Here is an 8,938-nt window from a genome sequence, read left to right on the forward strand (position 1 = left end):
CGGCCCAGTAGCTTTTCTGTAATCCTGCTAACAAACAGACAGATAAACGGCACTGAAAACATAACGTCATTGGTGGAGTTAATGAAGATAAAATGAGTGAATCACAAAACATAATACCTTACTGAGCAACAACTTTCACCACAATCAGCACTCAGTATCATGATTCTCTATCGCCAAATCATTGATAACATCATGCAGAACCTGAACCACCTGTCAATGACCCCGCACATATTTGAACAACCATGTCAAGCTAATCTTTGGTTATTGATTTACAAAGAACAGCTGATCCCTGGCTGTGATTCACCTGCTGTGAGTGCAACTCATCCTCATTCTGATTGGAATTGTGATGGTGGAGGTCATAATCAATGGGGTAATGAGACTTTAAAAAATAATTGGTAAAGCCAGCAGACTGCACTGTTTCAGCTGTCAGATGAAACAAGCTCACCCACCAACAGAGAAGTTGACCAAGATGAGGACACAGGAAATGAAGAGACACTCTCTTGACATGACTTTGGTTTGGCAGAGAGGATGATCGATCTGAAGGGGGGGGGGGGGACAGGGGGGGCTTAGTGGATGTTATTCAATGTATACTGTCATTCAAGTGCAGGCATTTTGAGTAGAATACAAAGCATTAACTTGTATACATTTACACACACACACACACACACACACACACACACACACACACACACACACACACACACACACACACACACACACACACACTACAAAGAGCATAGATTTAGTAAAATAAAGGCTGACAGTTTATATATATATACATCATATATATATATATATATATATATATATATATATATATATATATATATATATATATATATATATATATATATACATATATATATATATATATATACGGTATATATATATATACTGTATATATATGTGTATATATATATATATATATATGTATATATATATATATATATACAGTATATGTATATCGAACATGTATATCGAACAAAAACAGCCCTTATGAAAAAGAACTAGTTCTACAACACATTTAACAACATAACTTAATACGAGAAATACTAAAAAAAAAAAAGTTAAAAAAATGCCATAGATTTGATAGATTTTGGAATAAATCTTACCAAATTTTAGAGTTAGACCAATTTTTTTTGCTGTCAGACAGTCTGTTGTCTACGCCTGTGGGAAAGAGTTTCAAAGGACATACTCTAAGTTTGGTTTCAGCAGGAATGATGAACCAGGAAGTTGCAGCAGTGGTTTATTGGAGCGAGAGAGCATGTCCACCCCTCCTTATTCATGACTTTCACTGACAACATGTTTTGTTGTTTTAGTGGCTATCTTGTGCCACTGCGTGTGTGCGTGTAGCCTGTATTTTTGGGTTTGTTTCATTGAGAGCTAGACAGAGAGAGAGAGAGAGAGAGAGAGAGAGAGAGAGAGAGAGAGAGAGAGAGAGAGAGAGAGAGAGGGGCGTAGTGGAGCGTTACTAAGCAACAGTAAACAAAACTCGAGGAAGTGACTGTGTGTGTGTGTGTGTGTGTGTGTGTGTGTGTGTGTCTGTGTGTGTGTCTGTGTGTGTGTGTGTGTGTGTGGAAAGGGGTGAAAGAGTCGAGTAGGCTATCCATTTTGATGAAAAAGAGTGATTCGTAGATTAATTTGGTTAATTCACACATTCTTACTCACTTTTTACCTCACTTTATCAGACTGCTGATGATAGCCTGCAGAGATTTGCTTCCAGCCGGCTAGATCTTAGACGCACAGAAAGGAATGTCAGCACACCGTGGGGAACAGGCGAGCATCAGCGAGGTGCAGAGGTTTCTTCAGGAATGGGACCGTGGAAACAAGACAACGCGAAGCCGCATGCTGGAGGCTTTTCTCCAGGGAAACTCGGGGAAGACGTTTGTGGAGTTGGAGCTGGAGTTCGCACAGGTCGCCAGTCTGTTCCTGTCTCGCCTCACCACATGGATGAGACTGACGTATCCTTAATCATTATTATTATAAAAGGGAGCATGTGGGCAATCTCTGTTCTCTCTCTCTCTCTGTTTCAATTTTTGTCCCACGATGATGTCATCAGTGATTTATGACATCACTGATGACATCATCGGTGGGACAAAACACCTAAGTGACTCAGTGATGTCACTTGAGTAATTGTGCATTGTGACATCAATGATGATGTCATCAGGGATGTCATCAGACAATGATGTCATACCATCACTGATGATGTCATCAGTGACACACACACACACATGGTACGATGAGCCATGGTAGGCTAGAAAGGAGTGCTTTATTTCTAGTATGAAATAATTTGAGACCAGTCCTTCACTGAACTTCAGATACATGTTTGGGACATGTTACTTGGGACTCCAGCTGAAAGCAATTGGGGTTTTCCTCTCTGCCTCAAGCCAGTGAGTGAGATAACAGATAAGCATGATAACGTGTAAACTATCTATGAGCCAAACATGCATGTTTGTGGTTGACGTATGTTTCTCACGGTCGTTCAGTGATCAGTACCTCAGGGAGTTCCTCGAGGACGGAGGTGCTCTCACCCTGCTGGACGTCTTGGGGCAGACTCAGACTCAACAGGAGGACAAGGCAGATGCCCTGCGCCTTCTGCTCAACATCTCTAACGCTGGGCGCAAATACAAAGAGTTCATCTGTCAAAGCTATGGTATGATGGTCTTACCGCATGACTATAGACTACATGCAGGCCTCATCATACCACATGACTATAGGCTACATGCAGGCCTTATCATACCACATGACTATAGGCTACATGCAGGCCTCATCATACCACATGACTATAGGCTACATGCAGGCCTTATCATACCACATGACTATAGGCTACATGCAGGCCTCATCATACCACATGACTATAGGCTACATGCAGGCCTTATCATACCACATGACTATAGGCTACATGCAGGCCTCATCATACCACATGACTATAGACTACATGCAGGCCTCATCATACCACATGACTATAGGCTACATGCAGGCCTTATCATACCACATGACTATAGACTACATGCAGGCCTCATCATACCACATGACTTTAGGCTACATGCAGGCCTTATCATACCACATGACTATAGGCTACATGCAGGCCTCATCATACCACATGACTATAGGCTACATGCAGGCCTTATCATACCACATGACTATAGGCTACATGCAGGCCTCATCATACCACATGACTATAGGCTACATGCAGGCCTCATCATACCACATGACTATAGGCTACATGCAGGCCTCATCATACCACATGACTATAGACTACATGCAGGCCTCATCATACCACATGACTATAGGCTACATGCAGGCCTTATCATACCACATGACTATAGACTACATGCAGGCCTCATCATACCACATGACTATAGGCTACATGCAGGCCTTATCATACCACATGACTATAGACTACATGCAGGCCTCATCATACCACATGACTATAGGCTACATGCAGGCCTTATCATACCACATGACTATAGGCTACATGCAGGCCTCATCATACCACATGACTATAGGCTACATGCAGGTCTTATCATACCACATGACTATAGGCTACATGCAGGCCTCATCATACCACATGACTATAGGCTACATGCAGGCCTCATCATACCAAATGGTAAAATGGTAAATGGTCTGCATTTATATAGCGCTTTTATCCAAAGCGCTTTACAATCAGTAGGTAGTCTACATTCACCCATTCATACACCAATGGCGGCAGGCTACCAGGGTGCCTACACACCATCGGGAGCAAGGAGGGTTAAGTGTCTTGCCCAAGGACACAACGACAGCAGCTGGGAGGGAGCGGGGATCGAGCCGCCAACCCTTGCGTCATTGGCCGACCCGCTATACCTCCTGAGCTAAAGCCGCCCCACATGACCACATGACTATGACCACATGACCACATGACCACATGACCACTATGACTATAGGCTACATGCAGGCCTCATCATACCACATGACTATAGACTACATGCAGGCCTCATCATACCACATGACTATAGGGCCAGGCTACATGCAGGCCTCATCATACCACATGACTATAGGCTACATGCAGGCTACATGCAGGCCTCATCATAGGTCTTACTACATGACTATATGGCTACATGCAGGCCTCATCATACACTACACTGACTCTAACTTTCTTTATATGACACCTTTCATATGAGCTCATAGTGCTGTACAAAACATAGCATATACATTAGAAAGATATGAAAATGTAAAATTATAAAATACACATAAAACAAAACAAAAAATATTAACAGCCAAATAATAGAAAAGTTAAATTAAAGTGCAGCATAAAAAAGAAGAAAGAAAGAAAGAAAGAAAGAAAGAAAGAAAGAAAGAAAGAAAGAAACGAAATAACTAACTAACTAACTAACTACCGTAACTAAATACATAAATACATAAATACATAAATACATAAATACATAAACAAACAAATACATAAAAAACCGCTGAGTCAATACTCACAACTAGGTTTCTTACTACTGGTTTCATCTATAGAGGCAGATTATTTGATTTTGCTTAAAATATTGAACAGTTTGTATGAATACAAAGTGTACTGGACTATAGGGCTCATTCTCTTTGCTTTGGCCCCTCTATGCTACATGCTTGCAGGCATTCGAGCCATAGCAGAGTGTCTGGCCACATCAATCACAGAGGAAACCCAAGAGGCTGCATGGGCCCTGCTGGAATCCCTGTCCCGCGGAAACCCCAAACACCAGAACCAAGTGTACCAGGCCCTGATCGGCCTGATGGCCTGTACCTCCGCTAAAGCCCAGCAGCTGGTCCTGCAAACCCTACGCATGGTGCAGGTAATACCAGACACCCACAGAGTGCACACGTACAGAGGCTAGTATACTCATGCCTACAGTGGAAGAAACCTCAGGACAAGACAGAGGCAGATTGACAAGTTTATTCAATCTGCAGGTTGGGAGCCAAGAAAATCGGAATGATTACACTTTGATATGCTTAGAGTTTTATAGTGAATATTCATGAATACAGATAGAATATAATAATGCTATTGCCAATGTGAAATGTATAAGGTTATATGAACAAGACGGACCAACTAATGTTAATTTCATATATAGTTCTAGTGCTTTAAGGAGATGCGTAATAAGAGGTGAGCTGAGCACCTTGTTCTAGATTAGAAGACAAGCTATTATTACAAGTTCTTTGTATTGTTATCATGAGTCTCTCAAGCCTGTATATCTCCTCGACAATCTTTGAATGTTCCAGAGACCGCCTGTACTTTAGCTCGTTAAAATTTGCCCCTCAACAAAAACACAAAACAACGCTTCAGACTTTTATCAATCATGAGCATGACACATTGGATTGGAGGAATTAGCGAATGTGCTCGCCTGCAGCCGATGTACCTGCCTTATATCCGTTGGGAACTGTGAGTCGATTATTTTCACCGGAGTTTCCCTTTTGACCAGGTTTCCCCTGCAGGAAGTACAGACAGGTGGGCGAGAGCAGGAAGTACAGACGGGTGGGTGAGAGCAGGAAGTACAGACGGGTGTGTGAGAGCAGGAAGTACAGATGGGTGGGTGAGAGCAGGAAGTACAGATGGGTGGGTGAGAGCAGGAAGTACAGATGGGTGGGTGAGAGCAGGAAGTACAGACGGGTGGGTGAGAGCAGGAAGTACAGATGGGTGGGTGAGAGCAGGAAGTACAGATGGGTGGGTGAGAGCAGGAAGTACAGATGGGTGGGTGAGAGCAGGAAGTAGACGGGTGGGTGAGAGCAGGAAGTACAGACAGGTGGATGAGAGCAGGAAGTACAGACAGGTGGGTGAGAGCAGGAAGTACAGACAGGTGGGTGAGAGCAGGAAGTACAGATGGGTGGGTGAGAGCAGGAAGTACAGACGGGTGGGTGAGAGCAGGAAGTACAGATGGGTGGGTGAGAGCAGGAAGTATAGACGGGTGGGTGAGAGCAGGAAGTACAGACGGGTGGGTGAGAGCAGGAAGTACAGACAGGTGGATGAGAGCAGGAAGTACAGACAGGTGGGTGAGAGCAGGAAGTACAGACGGGTGGGTGAGAGCAGGAAGTACAGACGGGTGGGTGAGAGCAGGAAGTACAGACAGGTGGATGAGAGCAGGAAGTACAGACAGGTGGGTGAGAGCAGGAAGTACAGACAGGTGGGTGAGAGCAGGAAGTACAGATGGGTGGGTGAGAGCAGGAAGTACAGACGGGTGGGTGAGAGCAGGAAGTACAGATGGGTGGGTGAGAGCAGGAAGTACAGACGGGTGGGTGAGAGCAGGAAGTACAGATGGGTGGGTGAGAGCAGGAAGTACAGACGGGTGGGTGAGAGCAGGAAGTAGACGGGTGGGTGAGAGCAGGAAGTACAGACAGGTGGATGAGAGCAGGAAGTACAGACAGGTGGGTGAGAGCAGGAAGTACAGACAGGTGGGTGAGAGCAGGAAGTACAGATGGGTGGGTGAGAGCAGGAAGTACAGACGGGTGGGTGAGAGCAGGAAGTACAGATGGGTGGGTGAGAGCAGGAAGTATAGACGGGTGGGTGAGAGCAGGAAGTACAGACGGGTGGGTGAGAGCAGGAAGTACAGACAGGTGGATGAGAGCAGGAAGTACAGACAGGTGGGTGAGAGCAGGAAGTACAGACGGGTGGGTGAGAGCAGGAAGTACAGACGGGTGGGTGAGAGCAGGAAGTACAGACAGGTGGATGAGAGCAGGAAGTACAGACAGGTGGGTGAGAGCAGGAAGTACAGACAGGTGGGTGAGAGCAGGAAGTACAGATGGGTGGGTGAGAGCAGGAAGTACAGACGGGTGGGTGAGAGCAGGAAGTACAGATGGGTGGGTGAGAGCAGGAAGTACAGACGGGTGGGTGAGAGCAGGAAGTACAGATGGGTGGGTGAGAGCAGGAAGTATAGACGGGTGGGTGAGAGCAGGAAGTACAGACGGGTGTGTGAGAGCAGGAAGTACAGACGGGTGGGTGAGAGCAGGAAGTAGACGGGTGGGTGAGAGCAGGAAGTACAGACGGGTGGGTGAGAGCAGGAAGTACAGACGGGTGTGTGAGAGCAGGAAGTACAGATGGGTGTGTGAGAGCAGGAAGTACAGACGGGTGGGTGAGAGCAGGAAGTAGACGGGTGGGTGAGAGCAGGAAGTACAGACGGGTGGGTGAGAGCAGGAAGTACAGACGGGTGGGTGAGAGCAGGAAGTATAAACGGGTGGGTGAGAGCAGGAAGTACAGACGGGTGGGTGAGAACAGGAAGTATAGACGGGTGGGTGAGAGCAGGAAGTACAGATGGGTGGGTGAGAGCAGGAAGTACAGATGGGTGGGTGAGAGCAGGAAGTACAGACGGGGTGGGTGAGAGCCAAGGCGTCTGCTTTAAGAGACTAGTTATCCATGAGATTTTGGCATTTGCACATTTGAAGCTCACAGGTCTGTGAGAAATACACAATATGTTTGATCTCATAATGATGAAGCAGATTCAGTATTCTTGACCTTTAGGCTAAATATGGTTCAAAGGTCACATATTAAGTGAGCAGATATATAGGAATGTTGCTTGGTACAAATACTTTTCCAATTAGAACGCACACACTCACAAACTACTTTATTTAAAAATGTTTTATTTAACCCAACAGTCCAAAGTAAAGACAGTCCATCCCAGCATTGTGGAGCCTCTGCTGAACGCGCTGGGGTCTCTGCGCCTGGAGGTACAGGATGATGGTAGGCACCTCTGCTGAATGCGCTGGGGTCTCTGCGTCTGGAGCTACAGGATGAAGGTAGGCACCTCTACTGAACACGCTGGGGTCTCTGCGTCTGGAGCTACAGGATGAAGGTAGGCACCTCTACTGAACACGCTGGGGTCTCTGCGTCTGGAGCTACAGGATGAAGGTAGGCACCTCTGCTGAACGTGCTGGGGTCTCTGCGTCTGGAGGTACAGGATGAAGGTAGGCACCTCTGCTGAACGTGCTGGGGTCTCTGCGTCTGGAGCTACAGGATGAAGGTAGGCACCTCTGCTGAACGTGCTGGGGTCTCTGCGTCTGGAGGTACAGGATGATGGTAGGCACCTCTACTGAACACGCTGGGGTCTCTGCGTCTGGAGCTACAGGATGAAGGTAGGCACCTCTACTGAACACGCTGGGGTCTCTGCGTCTGGAGCTACAGGATGAAGGTAGGCACCTCTGCTGAACGTGCTGGGGTCTCTGCGTCTGGAGGTACAGGATGAAGGTAGGCACCTCTGCTGAACGTGCTGGGGTCTCTGCGTCTGGAGCTACAGGATGAAGGTAGGCACCTCTGCTGAACGTGCTGGGGTCTCTGCGTCTGGAGCTACAGGATGATGGTAGGCACCTCTACTGAACACGCTGGGGTCTCTGCGTCTGGAGCTACAGGATGAAGGTAGGCACCTCTACTGAACACGCTGGGGTCTCTGCGTCTGGAGCTACAGGATGAAGGTAGGCACCTCTGCTGAACGTGCTGGGGTCTCTGCGTCTGGAGGTACAGGATGAAGGTAGGCACCTCTGCTGAACGTGCTGGGGTCTCTGCGTCTGGAGCTACAGGATGAAGGTAGGCACCTCTGCTGAACGTGCTGGGGTCTCTGCGTCTGGAGCTACAGGATGAAGGTAGGCACCTCTACTGAACACGCTGGGGTCCCTGCGCCTGGAGGTACAGGATGAAGGTAGGCACCTCTGCTGAACGTGCTGGGGTCTCTGCGCCTGGAGGTACAGGATGAAGGTAGGCACCTCTGCTGAACATGCTGGGGTCTCTGCATCTGGAGCTACAGGATGAAGGTAGGCACCTCTGCTGAACATGCTGGGGTCTCTGCGTCTGGAGCTACAGGATGAAGGTAGGCACCTCTGCTGAACGTGCTGGGGTCTCTGCGCCTGGAGGTAAAGGGATGAAGGTAGGCACCTCTGCTGAACGTGCTGGGGTCTCTGCATCTGGAGGTACAGGATGAAGGTAGGCACCTCTGCTGAACGTGCT

The 8,938-nt window shown here is 47.2% G+C and overlaps 1 protein-coding gene across 1 annotated transcript in view; it reads left to right on the forward strand.

Moving 5' to 3' along the window:
- Positions 1 to 1,752: 1,752 nt before the first annotated feature.
- armh1 (armadillo like helical domain containing 1) overlaps positions 1,753 to 8,938 on the forward strand; it is a gene marked incomplete at both ends in the record, with an annotated part of 13,052 nt that continues 5,866 nt past the window's right edge. The window contains 5 exons of the mRNA XM_083647345.1: positions 1,753 to 1,961; positions 2,319 to 2,390; positions 2,487 to 2,653; positions 4,612 to 4,808; positions 7,597 to 7,681. Of these exons, the coding sequence (XP_083503471.1) occupies positions 1,753 to 1,961; positions 2,319 to 2,390; positions 2,487 to 2,653; positions 4,612 to 4,808; positions 7,597 to 7,681 (730 nt within the window). The remainder of the gene's footprint in view (positions 1,962 to 2,318; positions 2,391 to 2,486; positions 2,654 to 4,611; positions 4,809 to 7,596; positions 7,682 to 8,938) is intronic.

The sequence above is a fragment of the Poromitra crassiceps genome (assembly GCF_964638095.1).
Source record: "Poromitra crassiceps genome assembly, chromosome: 12".
NCBI classification, from domain to species: domain Eukaryota; kingdom Metazoa; phylum Chordata; class Actinopteri; order Beryciformes; family Melamphaidae; genus Poromitra; species Poromitra crassiceps.